The sequence below is a fragment of the Danio rerio genome, chromosome 7 (genome assembly GCF_052040795.2).
Source record: "Danio rerio strain M-AB ecotype USA chromosome 7, GRCz13ab, whole genome shotgun sequence".
NCBI lineage: Eukaryota > Metazoa > Chordata > Actinopteri > Cypriniformes > Danionidae > Danio > Danio rerio.
The window spans coordinates 20,241,288-20,264,394 of NC_141027.1; the positions used below are offsets into that span (position 1 = coordinate 20,241,288).

The 23,107-nt window shown below is 36.6% G+C and overlaps 2 protein-coding genes and 1 long non-coding RNA gene across 10 annotated transcripts in view; 1 reads left to right on the forward strand and 2 right to left on the reverse strand.

Annotated features, from left to right (window-relative positions):
* Positions 1–10,287, reverse strand: part of acap1 (ArfGAP with coiled-coil, ankyrin repeat and PH domains 1) — a 99,572-nt gene extending 89,285 nt beyond the window's left edge. For 2 of the 4 annotated variants that reach the window (XR_015494830.1, XM_087259639.1), the window contains exons 1-2: positions 10,121–10,287; positions 4,411–4,514 (exon numbers count right to left, since the gene is read on the reverse strand). Coding sequence is in view for 1 of the 4 variants with exons in the window: in XM_087259639.1 (XP_087115765.1) it covers positions 4,411–4,497 (87 nt within the window). In the remaining 3 variants the exon portion in view is untranslated. Of the gene's footprint in view, positions 1–4,410; positions 4,800–10,120 lie in introns of those variants that run through there. The other 2 variants (XM_087259643.1, XM_087259642.1) reach the window with 2 other exon arrangements.
* Positions 1–23,107, forward strand: part of si:ch73-335l21.1 — a 76,772-nt gene that overhangs the window by 964 nt on the left and 52,701 nt on the right. The gene's annotated exons all lie outside the window — the stretch shown is intronic.
* LOC141375341 (uncharacterized) lies at positions 12,043–14,840 on the reverse strand. The gene is made up of 2 exons (XR_015495519.1): positions 14,141–14,840; positions 12,043–14,056 (listed from the first exon to the last, which is right to left on the reverse strand). It is a non-coding gene; the product is annotated as an uncharacterized LOC141375341 (long non-coding RNA).

Sequence of the window (23,107 nt, forward strand, 5' to 3'; positions counted from 1 at the left end):
GTCTTCTCACTATAGGGCTCAACTTGAGCAAACAGTTGAGATACACACCGCAAGGTCCCTAGGTCATCTTTTTCTAAGTATTTCTGTCAACGCATTGCAATAGCACATGTAGAAAATGCTGTTTCGGTCTGCAGGGCAGAAAGTGTGAGATAACTATGATATTTTTCTAATAAGCAGTCGATATCAATAGGCTGAGGTTTCTTTCATCTTTTATGATAAACGGCTCCTACATTGGACTTTGGGGCTAATGGCAAAGTTAAATATGCCGATTAAAATAAATATTTTTTCTGTTACTACATTATCTTAAAAAAGCTCATCTTAATTCAAAAAAGTATATTGAATTTATTAAAAAATAATAATAATGAGGCTCAATCATGATGCTGAAAAACCATTCAGTGAATAGTTTAATAACGTGAAAATCATGTTCATAAATCAACCTTTTATTACACTGTAAAGAACATTTTGAAAAGGCTGCATGGAAGTTAAAGGTTCTTTATGCAAACACCACACCAATAAATATATTTTTTAAACAGTGTGGTAATTAAAAAAAAAAAGTACTCCTCCCATAATTACTGCCAAATTAGCTTTAAATAAAAACATGATAATTCTGTAACAATTTAACACATTTCATTCATTTTATTCAGTTTGAGGCATAATTATTTTTTTGTAATTAACTTGTTCCTTTAAGCAGGGGTGCCCAAACCTTTTCTTACAAACCCGATTGCTAGTGGGCCGAAGGGAAGGTAAAAATAGTTGCCTTGGATACTCCCTAATTTATTAAATTATATTTTAAAATAACAATAAAACATTGCTTTATATTAACTACATTTTTCAACGTTTTACTAAACTTATTACAGTAAAAACAGAGAGTTTTATCTCATTTATAGCAGAATGGAGTTACACTAGTTAAGCTGCACCTGATTTTGCAATGATTTGCTTGCAGATGTCTTCTGCATTGTCCGCTATTTGTCAAGTGACAGTATTAACATTTTTACTAAGTATTCATTTATGTATTTACAATTAACATTGAAATTAAACAATTTCAGTTGGCTCTTTTTTGTAGCTCAGCAATTAAAACAAACAAAAAAGGTTATTTTAAATTAGAAATGACAATCTGTTAAAATCATTCACCCAACCCTGCCCATCATTCTTACTGTCTTTTCAGATGAGATGTTGAGCCGAATCAAAGATTGCAAAATAAGCCAACCTTGGCCCTAATTTGGGCATCTCTTGCCTAGAGTTATCAAGCTTTCCGTAATAAGGCCTGTTCACACTAACAGTGAGAACTATGAAGTGAGCGATAATGATTACTATTCCAGTGTCCACACCAATGCACAATACAATTCTGTTTACTATAAAGCCCAATTCACATGGCACAGGCAGTTGTCAGACTACGACCCAATGAGCACCGATTCAGCATGTTCAATCGCCGAAAACAAGCTCGGACAGCCGCCAGACACAGAGAAGGGTAACATACTGATCTGACAAAACAAGGCTGTTGCCGTCTGTTGGTTTGGTGTGAATCAGATTTAAACCAGCATTGCTGTTTTGTCATTTGCAGCTTTAAATGCTTGCACACTTTAAAACAGAACCAAGTGTATGCAGTTTTCATTTCTTCTAGTTGTGAATGATCTTGTGAGATTTGTTTTCATTTTTGTCATGTGCAGAGTATTCCGCTTCAGTGCAGAATTAACTAAATCTCTATTAATGCTTCCTAAAAGCAGCGAAATGAATCACATGGACGTTTTCTTTATCTGTATTTCAAAAGATATTAAATATTATATAACCTGTCACTCCTCTTAGAATAAACTGTACTGGCGAAAGCAGGTACACTTGCAAAGAGTAAACAGACAAAAAGGGCAGTGACCGTGACTCCTACAGCAATTACACAGCCCCGCATGTTCCTTGGCTCAAGCAGATATACCACTAACTAACCTAATGTGATGCAACCCTTGCAAACCAATATAAAAGGTCCAAAGTACTATTACTGCATTACATAATGAGAGCACCAAACCACGTGCACTTTAATATCTCATATATTGCACACACAGAGAAAAATATGCAGATTCTGACAAGGTTTTGTCTGCAAACAAACAGCTGATTTCCATGGGATAAAGATGAGTTGACGTAGGGCAAGTAAAGGAGATGACATCTTAACAAGATGTGAGGGTCAGACTCTCAGACCAGGGATGACCCTCCAGTTGTCATCCATAAAGTCTCCTAACTGGATAACAAGCTAAATAAACCAGTCTACTGATTGGCTGTTTTGACATCTGTCATAGCTGCTTTGTGCTGGGTTTAACCTGCTGATGGCCATGACAACTGAGAAATGACCTATGGGAATGTTGTCCATACACACGTTTACACATCTTAATGCGTTTACTCCCTATCAATATTCTTTACAGGCAACAGTAGGTATGATGATTGAGAATATGCCCAAGAGTAACCTGCAGTTCAAATTTTACTGGGGATGAAATTTCCAGTTGCCACATCTTTACGCTTTTGATTGATTCATTTATTCGCTTATCATCAAGTCTGTAACTATTCCTATATCTATTCTTAATCCCTCTGACTATATTTGTTTTCTTTTCACAATTCTTGTTCATGCATTCATCCTCATGCACACATCCTGTTAGTTACCAACATTGAACTAACCACTTAGGTATGAGATATTCCATTGATTAAATCTAATTAGGCTTATAAAACCCCACATGACCTGTGCTTTGATGTTTACATTCAACTGGTAATTATAACCCTTGGATATTTACTGACTAGAAAGAATTTGCACCCTGAACAACTGTGGCTAGAGAGTTAAACGATGCAAACAGTTAAATATTTTCCCTTTGACTAAGGGTTTTTGGACTTGCAGCTGTCTATTTTGTCAGTATATTCCTGACTAACCACATACTAAGCCACAGTCATTAAAGGCATCAACTTAGGGAAGTTTTGAAAACAGTAAAGAACATTTTGCTTCAAGGATTGATCCTAAAGAGCATGTGAAACAGAAATGTACAATGTTTACTTTGCTAGCGTACATTGTTATTCTTTGAAGGTGAACAATTCATCCGTGCAAGTTAATCCTCTGGGAAAAAAAGTTTGTTTTGGTGGTCTTCAATCAAAGTCTGCCCTTTTGATTCCACGTTTGGAGAGACGGTTCTTCTCTGTTGACATCAGTTTGATGACTTCACCACAATATTTTTAATCATGACCCTCTTACTATTAGTTTACTATGAGGGAATGATGCACAAATTGAAAGTCCTGCCCCCTACTCAATATTCCATTTCAGATGGGTGTACATAAACATACAAAAATAGTAATAATTCCTTACATTTATATAGCGCTAATCTGGACACTCAAAGCACTTTACACATTTTTACACGGGGGAAAGGTCCTCACCCACCTCCGGTGTGCAGCATGGAGAGGAGAACTAGGCCCGATCGCAATTCTACCCCTTAGCCCTCCCCCTTAATTCTCTTTAGCTTGAAGGCGTAGGGCTAAGGGGAAGGGGTCGATAGCCCTTCGAACTGAGATTCTTCAGAATGAGTGTCTAGTGGTTGGGAATGGGCTTTTTACAGTGTCTGCTATAATGTTAATGTTGTTTTTTTGTGTATTTACATAGATGAATATGGCCACGGTGTAAATGCGCAGTACAGTTATGATCTTATTGCCTCTTTAGATCGTTATGATAACATAATTTATGCCTTCAGTGATTTCCTGAAGATAAATACCAAAAAATAACACAACTGGAGTAACTACAGCATTTGTGATAGTCTGATCTCATATGAATCTAGAGATCGTGATGACATATGATGAAGTCTGCAGGTGTTGTAGTGCTGTCTTAGTGAGCTAGCTGCTGGCTGCCGGAAATAATAGTCTCAGAAAATTTCGGTTCATGCTGACTTTAATGAAAGACACTGAAGTGCATACAGACAAAATACAGAAAATGTTATAGACCAGGGGTGTCCAAACTCAAGTCCTGGAGGGCCAGTGTCCTGCTGAGTTTAGCTCCAACTTGCTTCAACACACCTGCCAGGAAGTTTCTAGTATATCTAGTACGAGCTTGATTAGCTGGTTCAGATGTGTTTGATTAGGGTTGGAGCTAAACTCTCCAGGACACCTGCCCTCCAGGACCGAGTTTGGACACCCCTGCTATAGATCATTAAAAATATGTGGTCAGTAATATGTAATTTATGTAACAAAAAATACATATTTCAAATAAATATTCATAAAAAAATATGAGAAAGTGGTTTTCAAAATGGACCACAACAAATGTTTCTTGAGCACCAGATTAGCATATCTGAATGATTTTCGCAGGATCATGTGACAGTGAAGACTTGAGCAGTGATTGCTGAAAATTTAGCTTTAAATCAGGGGAATAAAACGGTAGAATGTGTCAAAATAGAAACTCACCTGCATTCCTGGTGTCATGTGGACTTCTAATGCCAAATTCATTTGAACAAATACCAAGCAGACTCGGCACTGTGAGCAGATCTTCATGTTTGGTGTTTGTACAGCTGCAAACAGCAAGAAGAAATTAGGCTAGAGGAGGTTTCCTCACCACTGAATACCCACTTTATACAATGCACGGGTGTTTGGGTATATTTTGATACCAAATGCTACTTCCTTTCCGAAGAGAAGTAATTTTTTTCTTTGTTTAGTCAGTTACAAAGGTAAAACCTTGTCATGCATTCCGACTAAATGTTTATATGGAAACAGAAATGACCTTTGTGAAATCAAACAAATCCTTCTTTACCACACCACATTACCCTTCTGTCTCAAGGAGAGCCCTGTGTGTTTGTGTATTAGTCTGTGTGTATTTGGCTGCAATGCCAGCCTGGCGCATGGCTGGTGTTCAAAGGTTAAACTTTCCTAAGCCTCACTCATCTCCTTAATGTACTGGTAATTATTGTCTCCACGAGATGTTGGACACACAGACGGACACACACAAAAACACAGTCAACGGCAGGGAAAGCCTGTTCTATTTTAACTCCTTAATCTGACGTAATGAAGCAGATCACACAGTCTGTTGTACAGTTGCTAACTACTGTTTGACCCCCCCCGTGCACTCTGTATTAAATCAGCTTGTCCTTAGGTTATGCTCAAACATAACCAGAACCTGAAATGTAAGCCTATGACAGAAATATCCATGATCATTAGTGTATATAAAGCGATTCTAGCCTAGCAACAGCCTGCTTTTGATCGCATTATATGTTACAGTGTATTAATATGTTGTTACACATAATTATGTTCATGGTAATTACACTGTAAAATGTGATTAGTTCACTTTGTTTAAAAAAACTGAGTAAACATTGCCTTAAAATGATTAAGTACACTGTAAAAAGTGATTAGTTAGCAAAGCGAGTAAACTGATTGCCTTGAAAGCCACAAGCTGACTTTACAAAAATAATGTAAGTAAACCCACTGTAACCTGGAATTGTAAAGTTGACTTAATTTTTTTAATTATGCAAATTGTACTTGCTTTTTCTAAAATAAAAGTAAACTAATCACTTTTTTTCCAATACATGTTTATTATATTTGTTTTTTTTCCCCCCCAGCTTTTCAGTATCTAGCAAAATGACATACAGTTAAATAAATCTGCTCTTCCAGACTCCAGCTTGTCTTCTAAATTCAATACAGGCTATAATTGTAGATTTTATTGACTTAATGAAGCACCAAATATGTGATACTGTGACAGGGCCGGAGTGGGACTCCTTTTCAGCCCTGTAGTTTCAAGCCAGACCGGCCCACCTCAGTTCACGACTGACTATATTAAAATAAGGTCGTTTCCAATTCAGTTTCGAATGACACTATCACGTCTTTTTCAAGAAAACAGCTGCTTTAGAAATTCAAATGTTCAAAAGCCCTAACAGTATTATATGTTTTAACAATAAAGATGAAAAAAACATAATAATAATTTTCCAGGTGAGATTCGAACGCGGGTTGGCGATGTTGTAACGCAACATGTTTACCACTGGTCCACGATAACGCTATAACAGTGAGAATAAAAAACAAGTATTGCAATGTGACCCGCAAGACATGGCATTCCTTTCTATTGATGGCTTAATCTTTTTCTCCCCTTTTTAGATTTCTGATCAATGTAATGTAATGTGTATTTATATAGTGCATTTATCGTGTATGGCCATACACCCAAAGCGCTTTACAATCATGAGGGGGTCTCTCCACACCACCACCAGTGTGCAGCATCCACTTGGATGATGCGACGGCTGCCACAGGACAACGGCGCCAGTGCGCTCACCACACACCAGCTATTGGGCAATTCAGTGGAAGGGGATGATTGGGAGGCCATGATCGTAAGGGCCGATAGAGAGACTTTGGCCAGGACACCGGGGTTACACCCCTGCTCTTTCACGAGAAGTGCCATGGGATTTTTAATGACCGCAGAGAGTCAGGACCTCGGTTTAACGTCTTATTCGAAAGACGGCGCCCACTGACAGTCTAGCGTCCCCTTCACTTTTACTGGGGCATTAGGACTCACGCAGACCACAGGTTGAGCGCCCCCTGCTGGCCTCACTAACACCACTTCCAACAGCAACCTAATGTTCCCTAGTGGTCTCCCATCCAGGTACTGACCAGGCTCAGCCCTGCTTAGCTTCAGTGAGTAACCGGTCTTGGGCTGCAGGGTGACATGGCTGTGGCAAGTTATGTCAGATTTATTAATGTAGTGAATCATCTGATTTTCACTGAGCAGGTGTATTATTCATTAATATTAATTATTCGAATTCTCGAATTCGCTGTTTGGGGTCGAATGATGATAGTTAACGTTACATCATCATTAACGTTAGTTAACCTGCAGGCTGCATTTTGCAAACGGGGCTGCGAGAAAATAAACAAGAAGAGCGGCGCTGTTTCAAAATAATGAATAAAAAGAGTGAAGCTATGGTCAAATAAATAAATAGATAAAAAAAAAAAAAGTGTGACTGCTGAGAGTGCAAAAAACTAGGGACACCGGCCCTCACGGCCAAAAAACGAACCGGCCCGCCGGGAAATCTCCCGGTGCTCCCGATTAGCCAATCCGGGCCTGTACTGTGATAATTACAGTAATTATTTGAAAACAGATGTGCTAAAATAGTCTGACACTGTAAAAAGGGATTAGTTGACTTAAAAAGTAAGTGCAATTTGCATAATTATAAAAAATTAAGTCAGCTTAACAGTTCCAAGTTACAATGGGTTTACTGACATTATTTTTATAAAGTCAACTTGTTGCTTTTAAGGCAATTGGTTTACTCGCTTTAAGTAACTGTGCATAATTATAAAATTAAGTTAAGTGAACTTAATAGTTACAACAGAAACACTAAAGTAAAATCAACTTGTCACTTTTAAGGCAGTGGGTTTACTCAATTTGTAAAGTAATTGCTTTTTACAGTGGTCATATACTCCAAAAATGACTTTTACAGCTTGGTCAAACTACTTAATTAAAATGAGTTGAAACAACATAATAATTTAGGTTTTTTTGGGACAACTTAATTGTTTATGTTCACTCCACTTAAATTTGTAAAAACACTTAAGTTAACTTAATCTATTTGTGTTTGAACAACCCAGCATTTATGACAGTGTATTTACATGATCACATACGCTAGCGTTGTTTATAACATTTCATTCATATTGGTAAATTTTATTTATTAAAACTATACTAGAAAAAAAACCCATATGATAAAAGGATGAACATCAAATATGAAAGACAATCTTGTGTTAATCACAGTAGCGATGGAAACCACGCAACAGTGGCCGCCAGTCATGCTGATTCATTGTAAACATCAGAAATGAATGACACACAAGCCTAATAAGTTAAATGCAAATTAGCCCAGGGATTAATATGTAAGCCATTTTGGCATGTTTTCCCACATTACACAAATCCTCACACATATGCACACAATTTGTGCCAACGTTGACTGAAAAGGATATTTGTTTTTTTATGATTCAAATTTTTTATTATCTTCAATAATTTAACCATCAGTTTACACATTTTTACATCCTTTTAACAGCCTCTTTCTGCTCCCCTCCCCAACAGCAGCAGTTATAGTTATTAGATGGTGCTATCATGTATCCAGTAAATACAGATAAATAATATAAACTCAATAAATAAAAAAATAACACATACAAAAGTAATGTATTATAGAAGTATCTGATAGGGTTTCGGTATCAGTAGACACTCAAAATCAAATAAGTCTACCTCGGACTTGAGGTTAAAAAAAACCTGATCAGGACATCCCTAAATAATAATACATAAGTCAATCAAACAAGATAATTACACTTTTACCGTGCGTCTCACCACAGTGATCTTTTGCATCCTAAAATGCCAAATATTTTCCCTCCCATCTTCTCTGATAACCATCCAATTTATCAAGAAATAAGATGTCATTTTTTCATATGCTAACACCTTCCCCAATTTCGTAACCCATTCCTAAAATGATGGTGGACTTGCTGAATGCAATCTCCTTATAATGATTTATCTTCCAATCATAATACTTATTTGAATCCAGTCAGATATCTTTATAAGATATTTATTTTTTATTTTGTGGTTGATTTCTGAGGGCTGCAGGTCAGAAAGAAGGTCACTTTATAACTGGTGAGATATTTCTTATATATATCATGCTAGATTGAGTTTCTGCGTGATAATGAAAAATTGCTGAGACTTTTATTTCAACATGTTAATGTACTTCCACCTGAAACGGAATATTGAGTTGGGGGCGGGGCTTTCTTTTTGTGCATGATTCCCTCACAGCAAACTAATAGTAAGAGGGGTGTGGCTAAGATTATTGTGGATGAAGCCATCAAACTGACATCAACAAAGAAGGACTGCAACAACAAACAAGGAAGCAAATGGTCAGACTTGAAGATTCCCAAAACAAACATTATTTTGTTCAGTGGATTAACATGGATTAATTGTTCTTTTACAGAAAATCAATGCACACTCGCAAAATAAACATTGCGACATTTTGATTTCAAACCGACTTCAAATGACTGCAGTTCTCATGGCTTAACCACTAATGTAGAGAAAAGTGCATTTCATGGAAACCGGCTTATTATTTTTATGGGTTGCTTTTGAGAAAAAATTGCATTCTTAGCATGTGCATCTCTAAACGATGAACTTACTGCTTTACACAGTTCACGGAGTACCAAACAGGAGAGTAGCCGTCATACAACAATGCATCTTAACTAGATTATTATCACACGTTCTCACCACTTTATAAAAGAATTGAAGCATCTAATGCCACCATAATTATTATTTTACCTAAATGTGATGTATAACTGCAATTTTGGGATATATTAGGGTGGATTTCAGCTTGAAAACCCTCAAAGTGAAAACTAAAATATTGTCTGTAGATCAACAATTTATAGTTATAGTTGCTGCTTCCATTTATCCATGTATTAACCTTAACTCAAATATTAGGAATATATAAGGAATAAGGAATGATCAATGGTACTGTAGTACAATACGTCACATTAAATATTTATATATGCTCCAATCAAGATATTTATTCATAATAACAATCATTAAGCTGTGTTTTTTTTTTTTTTTGGTCATCTGAACTGAAAGATTAATGCCAAACATGATTATTTCAGCTTTTGTCATTATAAGGCTATGTTGTCTTTGCAAATAGAATATTTCATTATCAAATAAACAAACACAATTTTTTACTTTTAATGCAATAATTTCATCAAGCAGACTTTTAAACAAAATATTAGCAATATGAGCATGATAAATAGGCAAAATAAGAGATGTATTAAATACATTAAACAAGAATAATTTTCTCAAATTCAATTAGTTTTGATAATAATCTCCATGTAACGCTTATTCGACTGGTTTATCATTCACTGCCTGAACTCAGTGAACATTGTGTTGGTAGTTCCTCTTTTTATTTGTTCACCTGGAACTTTAATAAAGGCGACACGCGCTCGCGAGGCAAGCGCATATGAGTGAACTAAATGAGTATGTTGCTTGTTTGGGTGTTATTTATTAATGGCTTTTGAATATTTACATTGTATAAACAAACGTTAAGCGTTTTGCTGTGATTTTACTCGCGCCTGACTGACGGGTGCTAAGACGCCGCGTCGACGGTTAAACTTACACAAGCTCCTCGTGTTTGTCAAAACTCACCTGCTTAACAGCTGATTCAGGTAAAGTTACGGGGTCTTACGAACTTCAGATGTTTCCCATTGTCATGTATATTCATTTTGTAGGGCGTGTTTTGCATTATAGCACTCTGCATTTCAGAAAGAAGTCGTGACACAGAAGTGTGAAGTCTGTTGTATTTCTGCGCAACTAGCGGCATTAGTTGGAACAGCAATATGTTTGATCGGCGCAGAAGTTAGAGCTAGTGAGTGTTCAAAGGCAATATTTTACAGTTCTTTTTGAGTTACCCATATACTGTAAAACAAAGTTTAAATAAATCCCATAAATGTTATTTTAGGTATTACAAAAGCACTTTGACCTGAATTTTACATTACACGTTTTGCTCTTGTTTTGTTTAAGGTATGGAGGATGAAACCAGCAAAAACAGTAAATAAGTAGATAAATAAATACGCAAATATATAATTAAATGAGTAAATAAATCCATAAATAAATAATTAAATACATATGCTATTAAATAAAAATGTATTTATAATATCTACAGATTCCTGCATACATAAATAAATTAAGTAATAATAGTGCGGGCAGGTAAATAATTACATAAATTACACAAATGTTGAGGGAATAAGAAAATGCTTAACCTAAAGTTGATTTTCCCCCTTTTCAAACCTTAAGTCACGTAGTTGTGTGTTTATTTTACTTCAGCTTAACATGCTAATGAGAGGGTGTCTGTCAATCATCTTTAAGCCATCATTAGTTGATCGTTAGAAAAATGTTGCATTCGATTTTTTTTATAGATGGTTGATAGACAGCCTCATAAGCAAGATGACCTGAGAAAAAGTAAATATGCAACTACGTTCAAGAATGGATAAACGTTTAAAGGGGTGAGGGTCAACCTTAAGTTTAGCATTTTCTTATTCCCCCACTCAGTTAAAAAACTTGGATTAAAAATACCCCAATATAATGGTTTACTTTATTGTCTTTAAATTTATAACTAAACTACGTACTCTACATAATTTAAACTATATAAATTATTTTAACCATATTGTTTATGATCTGTAATGCTGAGCAATGATAGAACTGCATTTTACCAGTATTTTGGTATTTTATTTTTATTGCAGTAAACGTAAAGATTTCTGCATTTACAGTGCTCAGCATAGATAAGTACACCCCTCACAAATCTGTCTTTTAAATTAATAGTTTTAATAGGAAGCTATACAATATTATATTTGTGCATAAACATTAGATTAGTCAGTACTGAAGCCAAATCTGGAGCTCATCTAACAAAATAACTTACTATGGCAGAAATTTCACTTTTATCTTTAATCTGCCACCGAACATGATTCAGAGCTTCTGGCTGTCAAACTTGTATTGGCCAGCCATGGCTCGTGACACACAGGTTTTTGTTTTTGCTTACTCCATTTGCTGATCCCATATCTCAATCGACTTCTTTACAGTTCTCCCGCCCTCTAATAGGAATATGGGTATTTTTACTGTTGTGGACCGGTTCTCAAAGACTACTCATTTTATTACCTTGCCTAAAATGCCTTCTGCCAGAGGGACAGCCGTTGCTGTCATTTGCATTCATGGCCTTCAGGCAGACGTGGTCGCTGACTAGGAGTCTTAGTTTTTCTCTAAATTTTGGAGAGAATTCTGTTGTTTATTGGGAGCCACTGTTAGTCTTTCATCTGGTGTCTATTCGCAGAATAGATAACGGTCCAAAAACTAGTACAGCCAAATTTATATAATATAATGAAATATTAAATAGAAATGTACAAAGAGAAGAAATTAAGAGAAGCAAAAAAAAAAATGTACAAATTTAGTTAACGTTTTGTTAGCTGTAAATTTTTTTGCAATATTTAGCTTGAATTTAATTGTATTATCATTCAATTTTTTAAATATGTTTGGTGACAAAAATATTATCTTATTAAATATATCTGTTTAATAAATCTGTTTTGTTTAAATGCACCAAAATACATCGCCTATATTCACTGAGACATGGGGAAAAAAAATAATTCAAAATGTGGAGTACTCAATTATGCTGAGCACTGTACTATGCTTTTACAATATTCTGCACCGAAAATGATTTTAAACTAAAGTAGGACATTTTGTCTTTGACCCTCATACCAAATGTCCTAAAAGTTCTTTTTAATTGAATGAAAAGTAGACTTTTTGGATTTCAAAAAGAAAATTGCATTTCTCAGAGAAAAGGAGGTGATTTTTATTGCAAGTTAGTTAGTGTGTTTGTGTGTGTGTGTGTGTGTGTGTGTGTGTGTGTGTGTGTGTGTGCTCATTGGTCAGTATCAGCCACTGGTGTGGACAGCAGACTCTTCCCCTCTCTTGTTAAATCTTTCATCACGCGATTTCTGGTTTGGCAGAGTTAAAACCACTAATATGCTTCCATATGCCATGCCACTGCAGCTGAAAACCACAGTAAGCAGATCTGGAAACTTCATGATAATGCTGACCAGCAGAAGGTTCATCTGGGTTAACGTGCATGGCAGTGCCAGCATTTTGTGTGTGTGTGTGTGTGTGTGTGCAGTGATAACAGAAAACACATGTGTGAAAGGAACATAGAAAGTGTGTGTTCGTGAGTAGGGGACACATGTGTGGTCCTTGTGGAAAAACTAGATCAACTGTTTTTAAAGGTTTGTTTGTGGTTGAGTCTGAAGTGTTTGATCCACCTTAGGAAGACGTTTTGCATAAATAATCCCAGAGTCAACATAACCAGTGGCAATGTCACACTGATCAAAATCTTCACTCAAAAATGACTTTTGTTGCTTGTTCAAACAACCCAATTCGTAAGGTTTTTGGGACAACTTAATTGTTGTTGACTGTAAAAAAATGCTGGGTTCTACATTATTCCTCAACCCAAGCTCATTCTAATTACGTACCCCTATGTACATTTCTGGAGATCGCCAAATATGTCCCAGGAGCTACATTTTTTTTTGCAGTTTTTGTTTTCATGGCTCCGCCAAAGGCCGCTGTATATGCTTTTTCAGATCTCAAATATCCCTCACGAGTGCCATTCGCACCTACTCTTTTCACGTAAATCCACCAGAAGTCGCTGTGGGCTGAATGACTGAACAATCTACTGACCCACCCTACTCCTTCCCTAAACACAACCGATAATGTTTTTAAAAGCACAGATTGACCTGCACACCCACTTGCCTAAACCAAACCAACAGTGTTTTCAAAAACAATCCAGAAAAATAAAAGCCCTCTCATTTTTAATACGCTTGAAGAGTTTACCATATTCTCACCCTTTTATCTACTTGTTTATTTTACTTTTTGGCTTCTGTTTTTGTCTTAACTGCTTTATGGAACCGTTTTTTCCCCGACTCGGAACACCGTCATCGCGGTCAACTCCTCTCTAAGTCTCAAGTGCACTGGCGTCAGTGCTTAATTTGTAAATGAATCATTTCCGAAACAAAACCAGGAAATAAAAGTGACCGTGACTGATGACTGCTACACAATTTGAATTTTTCAGAACATGACATTACTAAGCAGTTATAGCGAAAAAGCATTACATTTCTGAATGGTCTTTAATAATATTTGTCAACCATGGAAAACAAACATGTAGCTACAAACATAAATCGTATTAAACACCTCACTGTTCAGTTCACTAACACCTCTGACATTCAGTTTACTTCACTATTATATGTCAAGCAAAAATGACTCACTTTGTCTAATCTTCAAATCTTTAAGAGTCCACAGTTACCTCTTCCGATACTTGAGAGATTGCTTTGCTTCTGTCTCCTGCTATCCTGATCCAGGAGCAGTTTCATCTTTTCTTATTCAGGCTCATTATAAGATATACTCGTGGTTTAAAAAAACTGAATATATGCTTGACTGCATCTGGCATTTTTATAATACAAATATTATTTAGGTAGGCCACTACGCTGTTATTTATTTTCACTGCTCACTGCATGCAAATCAATAATCACCAACCAATGAGAATGACTGTAAACATAAGAAAGCTGATTAGTCGAAAATGTAACTGCCTTTACAATCAACACAACTTTGCTCGCTGTTTTTCACTGAGACTCATTTACATTCTTTTTCTCTCTCCCACACACACACATACACACACACACGCAGGTATTTACCATGCAAATGTTAATGCCGGATCAATTAAAATAAATGCCGGAATGCAAAACATGAATATCTGACATTTCCCGGAACAGGATACGGCTTAAAATAAGCACTTGCTGACATATTGTATGCGACTAATCAATGGACAAACTGGTAACAGTGGCAAAGCCAACAGCCAGCTGGTAGCATGAAAAGAAACAACATCATACCACCCAGTAGCTTATTTTAAAGATGAAATGCAGCCATACGTACCTTTTATGTAGGTATAGGGCTACGTTTTCAGATTGAGCCTATGTTGCCATTTATTCATGTTGTCCCAGCACAAATTGATTAAATTAGCTTAATAGTTTTTACAAATTTAAGTGAATTGAACATAAAACAATTAAGTTGTTCCTAAAAACCTGAAGAAATGTGTTGTTTCAACTCATTTAAAATAATTAGTTTGAACAAGCAGCAAAAATCTCTTTTTTGTGTCAGAAATATTTTCTAATTTGTGCATAAAGGCACTCTTGTATTAATCACTTTGTAAATTGTCAGTCTGTGAACATATTTTATTAAAATGCAGAAAAATGAGTTCTTTTGCCATCTTCATAAAGTTGACCTTAAAAATTACATAGGGAAACTCAAGTACTGCTTTTATTCCAGCCAAACTAAAAGAAATAAGACTTTCTCCAGAAAAAAACATAAAAGGAAATATGGTAAATAAAAATCCTCGCTCTGATGTTAAACATCACTTGAGAATCATTTGATAGAGTTATAATTTCACAAAGCTAAATTCATTCTCCCAACTGTAGGTTGTCTTTGAAAGCCTACAAACATTTTTTTGTTATGTGAAAAACACTGAATGTTTATTTTTCTGGGAAAATCAAAAGTATGCGATGTTTAAACACTCCCAATAGCAACTCCTCCTTTTTGAAATAGATGGAACTAATGTTTACAATCTATCTAATGTTTATAACAGCTATTCTTTAATGTCAATTTGTCGTGCTTGCTTTTTAGTTTTAAACAGTACTTAGCAAAATAATCAGTAGTATGAACCATTGGCATGAAATAATTAGAATACAAAAAGATCTAAAACTGCATATATAAATGTCTATTGTTGAATTTAAAGGCATTATAAAGAGAGTTGTAATGGAAGTGTGTGATTGTTTCTGATGAGAACATATTTGTCATAATGTATAATTGCATTTTTAAAAAGCGACTGTATGGTGGCTACATTAGCCAGGTCTCTCTTTTAAAACTGGATAAATAATGATATATGAATTATAGGAAAATGATAATTATATGTAAAATCTCAGCGAGGCAGATCTATGTTGTCTGCAGTCTCAAATATACTATAATCATACTAGTATATAACCTCATCTGTCAGCACGATGAATTGCAGGGCTACTGCTTCTTTTCTCACCGCAGTGATTTTTCTTGTGTGTTTATTCTGTTTTTGAGAGGAAAAAGTGCAGCACACATTCATATCTTTACTTAAACATTGCTGTCAGCAGCATAAAGGGCATCTGGATGTTTTGATACCGGTATAAAAGAAAAACAAAGATTTTAACGTGAATAAATTGTTGCATTAAATCATATCCAGTTTTAAAATAACACTGCATTGCATATTTGTGCTGAAAATATGTGCATGCCTTGTGTCGACATCTATTAAGGTTGAGCGCTGTGAACCTGATATTGTTGCATGCGTCTGCTGCTCTCCGTTGTGGCATGACAAATATCCGTATGCCTTTGCTGTTGAAAAATCCAACTTTGAGTTTCTGGATTAAACCATGAGGTAAATATCATGAGCAAGTAATAAACAAAACGTGTAGGGAATTGTTTGCTGGAATTGGACGTTTCAGCTCCATTTAGTGGTTTTGTAAATGGTGAATAGTTTTGTGTGAAGTCACTAGTGTTCCCTTTGGTGGATGTTGCGCAATACTGGAATGAACAAAATGTGCTCAAGAGTTGTCCTTACCATAGTTACTGAATTTTGTTGTTGTTGTTGTTGTTTTGTGCAAACTCCAAGATTTGTCTACACATAGATAATATGTATACATTAAAGTAACTTAAAACCTCAACAGCTGGTTGAATTTACACAGACGCTTGACTTAAAGAGCTAACTTAAAGTGTTTCACAGCTAAGACCATAGCTTTAGAAGTCACCTTGACATTTTCTAGAGTTTATGTGCGAATGCTACTTATATTTGCTGTGGGAAAAGGCTGTAAGGGGAGACTAGAGACAGACAGGGACACTTGGCTGTGATCGGCTCTCATACGCACAGCTGTTTCTGTGTATTTCTGCTTATCTTTCAAAGCAGCGCTACAAAGAAAGATCAGGACTGAACTTTGGTCCTCAAAAGAGCAATTAGCCCTTATTTTAAGATTCTTATGTGCTCACATGCACACAAATCTGACTTTAAGAGCTCTGTGTTTTAAGCGATTATTCGTGTTACTGGCTGTCACACTTGTTTTAAGCCTTTTAAGCTGATAGAAATGAAGGTTTGCAGGATAAAACAGCAGCGCATCCAGGTTCTTTGTCTAACCCAACAATTTGGATCTAAAATTAAAACTTCATTTGATAAAGTAAATAAAAAGTTCAAAAGGCCCTGTGAAGTGTTTTGAAATGTGCATTTTTGTTTGACGTGTGATGTCATTTCAGATCATTTCATTATCACAGCTCTGCCAGTGCGAGTGGCATGAAATAGAAAGCAAATGAAAAGCATCTTGAAGGGTCAAACCTTTTTTAAGGTGACGTGCTAAAATTTGTTGATCCATTAGGTGAAAGTGACACACTGCAAGCTTTGGTCATTTATTTTTTCTAAATAATATGAACGTTTAGCACTGTTTTGGAGCACACTAGCTTATCGATATTCTTAAAACTAACACACTGATGCTATCATCTAAAAAACTTTCAAGAGTTCACACTTAGCTGATGATTGATTATAAGTGAAGTTTTTAAACTAATTTCGAGAGGAGCACGTGATATAATTGACAGCAGCTGGCCACCTATCTACACTCATTAGTTAGCCAATCAGATCTATCCTAACCCACTATAAGTAGCCTAGCTAGACATTACTCCCTTATCTTCGTTTTCCGAACAAACCCCCCATCCACCCCTTTCTCCTCCTTTTCTCCTTTACAAAAAGGGGAGCTCTCGAGAACCACCTGATCTCGTACTCCCCTCACATGCTCTATGGACCTGGCGGGAGCCCTGGGCTCAACTATCTCCGAGCTCAGGGTTCTCTCCCGGGACAGCATGCCAAACCTGCTTACAGCTGTCAAGCAATATCTAAGTGTGAACTCTTGAAAGCTTGTTTGGCATGCTGTTATGGGAGAGAGCCGTGAGCTCATAAGATCCTCGAGCACGGGGCTCCCTCCCGTTTGCAAGGCGAGAGGGGAGATTGAGCTCAAGTAGATCTTGAGAACTCCCCTGCTGTATAGCTAATGAAAAGATAGTGATTGCTCTTAAGTGATAACTACTTACCAAGAGCATGTCTATGGTGCCGATTTGGTTTAGTCAATTAACTTAAGTTGCATGTTTTTGGACGGTGGGAAGAAAAGGGAAGACAGGGGAAACCCACGTGAGCACGGGGAGAATGTGTAAACTCTGCACAGAAACGTTGGCCAGCTTGGTAAGGAGTAGAAGCAGTGACGTTCTTGCTGTGAGGCAAAAGTGCTAACCACTGGGCCACCATGCCACCCATCTAGGAAAGGAGGAGGAGTAGGGGTGGAAGAGGGAATTCTTCAAAATGAAGATGGCTGTTATATGGAATTTAGGGTATTTATAGTGGCTTAGGAATCGTCTGGTTGATAAATCGTTATTGAATAATGCGGGGCCAGCTGCAAGCATTCATGAGCACAAGCATTCATGAGCACGTGATCCTCTCGAAATTAGTTCATAAATAAATTTCACTTAATTTGATTTCACAGGGACTTTAAAGATAGACTTGTTATGAGCTTATGAGGTTGTTGAGCGAATGTTTATGCTTGTATTGAACTAATCTGTGTCAATTTATTGCATTTTTAAAAAGTCTTTTTTAAAGGTGCAGAAGGTGATTGTCCTCAGAATTTTTTTTTGTTGTGCTGGTTGAAAGTCTCTTCAAAATGTAAAAGTAAATGATCTAAATGTATTTGTGTATTTTTATATTCTGGGTAAGGCGTACGACAAAAAAAAAAAAAGATCATCCAGTTTAAATTTGCAGGCCGATAATTCCCATAATTCTGATAAGTAGCCCAAACTGTCTGTCAACAAATGTAGATTTCCTTTTCATGCAGTTCGGCCTTTTGAGCGTACACGCGTTTTCACGCGCACACATAAGAGTGACAGCCATAAAAACAAATGCTAAAACAAAACTTTAAAATCGTGAATCAATACTGGATTTACTTTTGCAAGCTGGAGGAAGGACGAAGTATTTTTTAGACAGGTAGTGTTGTGTTTTAAAACTATTTTAGTCACGCAAAGCTTATGTAGATTGTGTTGTTACGAATGGGTTATATGCACAGAAGTGTTGTTCAGCCACTGAAATCTTCCGGCAAACGGGTACTGTGAATATTTTCAGTTTTATAAGGGACCTTTTACAGCATCGATAATGTAGATTTTCCCTTCGTTTAACAACAACGCATCAGAAAATAATGCTATTCTGCCTAGCCTGCTTTACTGAGGTTAAGTTGGCTTTAAATTCACATCACATTGGTTCATTTTTGAACAATGACAGCCTGTGACACACTCTCTATATTGATTACCATTGTTACTCTGAACATTTGGTCTGAAATAGCATGTAAGTATGGCTTAGCAATAAGTGTAATTCCTATACGCCGCCAGCCAAGCACTAAGCATACAGTGGTTCCTTTAGGACAAAGCCATGAGAGAGTGAGATCAGCAATCCATGCATGCATGAAATATTGCACAATATGGCAAGTTTTGCTTGCTACACAACTGAATGTGCTCGATATGATACAGTTTTAGTTTGAAATTGTAGTATTAGAAAGTACAATAAAGTTTTTTTAACTGGCGACTGACATGATTTAGAGGGTTGTCTACTGTCATCTTTAATGTGAGCGTTTGGGTTTTCAGGAGGTGTAGCTTTGGATGGCAGAGGAGAGACTGTGTTTCAAAGATATTATGCTAACGAATAGCATTTAGGCAGATAAGCACCTAATGCACCTTTAATAGTAAAAATTTGTAAAGGAAAAAAGTATCAGAGCAATCAGAGTTGCAGTGAGCAAAGAAAGCAATACAAGCTACATTTATAATAAAAAAGTTCTATATTTTTAGATAGTTTGTGTGTTTATATCTTTATCTATGCACAGACATATTTTTAAATAATCTAGTAATATAATTAACAAAAAAGTAAAAATTATTGAGTGTTTTTTTCCAATGGTTTGTGGGATTGTAGTTCTTTATAATAACTTCAGAATTATTTAATCTTATCTAAAATAGTTGACAACAAATGAAATCTTACGGTGAAGTGTTACACTTTCATCTTCAGAACATAATCTTTTCAGCTTGATGCAGTCATACTAAATTATATATTTCATTTGAACGTAACCAGTTCATTTTTAAGCTGCATGGCTAAACATTTTGTGCAGCGATGTGCTGATTTTAGTTCTGCTCATTATTCAAATTTTACGTCAGTGTGTGTTTATTTATTTACAGACAGCTGCGAGTTGTGCTGCGTCTATGCTTCAAAACAGCGCTTATGTAACAGTGCCTGTTCCCCTCAAATACCCCGATCCCCCTCCCACTGCATCGCTCTGCTGGTGTAAGGTAACACGCAGCCCGCCAGCACTGCTCCAGCAAAACGCTGAGCGAATATGATGACGGCAGACTTAAGCTCGGATGGAGCCACAACATTGGCTCAGCTGTGCTTTATGGTTCCAAGCGAATCGAGATTAATTTTTTTAAAGCTCACTAAAGGTTATTTTTCAACCTAGATCTGGACTTTAAAGGATTTTAAGGTCAGTTTGTAGGTTTGGTTAATGCCATATATTTCGCCACAGCTGCAGCGACCTACCATGGTTTACCACGTTGTCATTTGCGACCTACTTTTTTAGTGTTCATGTGTGCACGCTGCACAATTATCAGTGTCCGTGACCATTCAGCTTATCTGACTATGAGCACCAAAGCAGATAAATTCTGTTTATTGTACACATACATAACTACTACTGATTTCTTATTTTATTGCATGTTTGTCACACTTTAATATTTCAGATTGAACTAATTTAAATATTAGTCAAGGATAACACAAGTAAACGCATCATGCAGTTTTTAAATGAAGGTTTTCATTATTAAGAGAAAACAAAACTATATAATCCTGTGGAAAAACTGTGCAAATTAAGCAGCACTGTATAAACTATTTTAGCACAAATGCATATCTGAATTATTGTTATATTTTGCTATATGTTGTTTAATTGCAAATTTATTACACACATGCATAAAGGCCAGCATAATACGTGTAAGAAATACTACTTTGACAGGGGATATAAACCAGGCCTGGGCATAATTGATCTGATCATATTTAATTGGCAAATTTAATCTGATCTAAAGCTAGGGTAGATGATCCAGCCATGCAGAACCAGTGGGAAACCAAGGTAGAACAATTAGATTCAAATGAAAATGGAATGTTTGTTCCTGGTATAAGAGCAAGGGTGAGTGTGTAAGAACATTGCAGGTTCTTTGAGCATTTAGCTACCGTATGCTTCACCCTTGTTTTTTTTTTTTTACTATTGTAACATATTTGTAAATATCACAGTCATTACTCTTCTCATAAACTCATTATTTGATTCACTTATGGTTTGAATGTTTCTGCAGATGTTTACTTTAGCTCACTCACTGGCCACTTTATTAGATACACCTGTCCAACTGCTTGTTAACGCAAACTTCTTTTTTGTCACATGAGTTTTTATTTGGTCATTGAATAAACTTTCAATAATCACAGATTCCAGGATTAGTTTTCTGATATGCATACATTTACAAAAACTAAGCAAAAACAAACACCCCAAGCCCCGCCTGTAAGTTTACAATAGAGTGATAATCATAACAACTTTTTAGATACATTGCTTTGGGGGGGAAATTCCCCATAAAGTGACAAAAGAAAGGGCCCAAAATCTTCTGAAATTGTGAAAATTGTGTCTCTTAAAATATAACTGGTTCGTTCCAAGTGCAGAGTAGATATCAATTCTTCAAGCCATAGTTTGGCAGTTGGAGGATTAACATTTTTCCAGTACAATAATAGCAGCTTTTTGGCTGTAATCAAACAATTTGTAAGGAATTTCTGTTGTGCACTGCTCAATAATTATGTACAATCAGAATGTCCTAATATAATAAGCACTGGGTCAGGGTCTACGTTTTGATCCAGAACATCTGAAAGCACTTTTAATGCAAACTTCTAATCATTTAATCACATGGCAGCAACTTAATGCGTTTAGACATGTAGACACTTTAAACCGAGCATCAGAATGGGGAAGAAAGGTGATTTAAGTGACATTGAATGTGGCATGGTTTTTGGTGCCTGACGGGCTGGTCTGAGTATTTCAGAAATTAATGATCTACTGGGATTTTCACGCACAATCATCTCTAGAATTTATAGAAATGGTCAGAAAATGAGAAAATATCCAGTGAGCGGCAGTTTTGTGGGCGCAAATGCCTTGTTGATGCCAGAGGTCAGAGGAGAACGCCAGACTGGTTCAAGCTGATGGAAGGGCAACAGTAACTCAAATAATCACTCGTTACAACCGAGGTATTCAGGAGAGCATCTCTGAACGCACAGCTCGTCCAACCTTGAGGCGGATGGGCTACAGCAGCAGAAAGAACACACTGAGTGCCACTCCTGTCAGCTAAGAACAGAAAACTAAGGCTACAATTCGCACAGCCCCAACAAATTGAATAATAGAAGATTGCAAAAATGTTGATTGATTTGATTAATTTTAATTTCTGCTTTGACATTTGGATAGTAGTGTCCGAATTTGGCATCAATAGCATGAATGAATAGATCCACCGTACCTTGTTTCAATGGTTTAGGCTGGTGGTGGTGGTGTTATGGTGTGGGGGATATTTTCTTGGCACACTTTGGGCTCATTAGTACCAATTGAGCATCATGTCAAAACCACAGGCTAACTGAGTATTGTTGCTGACCTTGTCCATCCCATTATGACCACAGTGTACCTTGTGATGGCTACTTCCAGCAGGATAACGCATGTCCTAAAGCATGAATCATCTTAGACTGGTTTCTTGAACAAGTCAATTAACACGGTACTTAAATGGCCTCCACGGTCACCAGAGCTTAATCCAACAGAGCACCTTTGGGATGTTAGAACGGGAGATCTGCAACATGGATGTGCAGCTGACAAATCTGCAGCAACTGCGTGATGCTAACATGTCAATATGGACCAATATGTACCTTGATGAATCTATGTCAGAAAGGATTAAGGCAGCTCTGAAGGCAAAAGGGGTCCAACCCAGTACTAGTAAGGTGTATCTAAAAAAGTGGCCATGAGTGTAGGTTGACAATAGCTATTTTCAGTCTTCATATAGAGAAAAGCACTGACACAACTGTGCTTTTCTTCACCAGCCTCATGAAAGCTTTAGTAAAATGCTGATTTATGTATGACCCCTCTGCCATGTTTTTTTGGGAACGTCACGCTAGCGCTCACCAAAGCCCTCGTAATTGTAGATGTACTGTGAAATGCTGTTCTCATGAGATCAGCAGCTATTTGCTGCATATAATGAAGCAAGTAATCCCACCTTTGCTGGCACAGGATGCACGGTTGATGTTAAAATGTTGATCGTGCTTCGATGTGATTTATTTATCACAATATCAAAGAGAGGGATTTGATCAGGATGGCACGTTACACACGAAAGATCAAAGCATCAGGGACTGCAGCCAGCCTGAAGTGCTGTGTGCTGGTGCAAAATTCGAAGCAAGTGCTGATTATG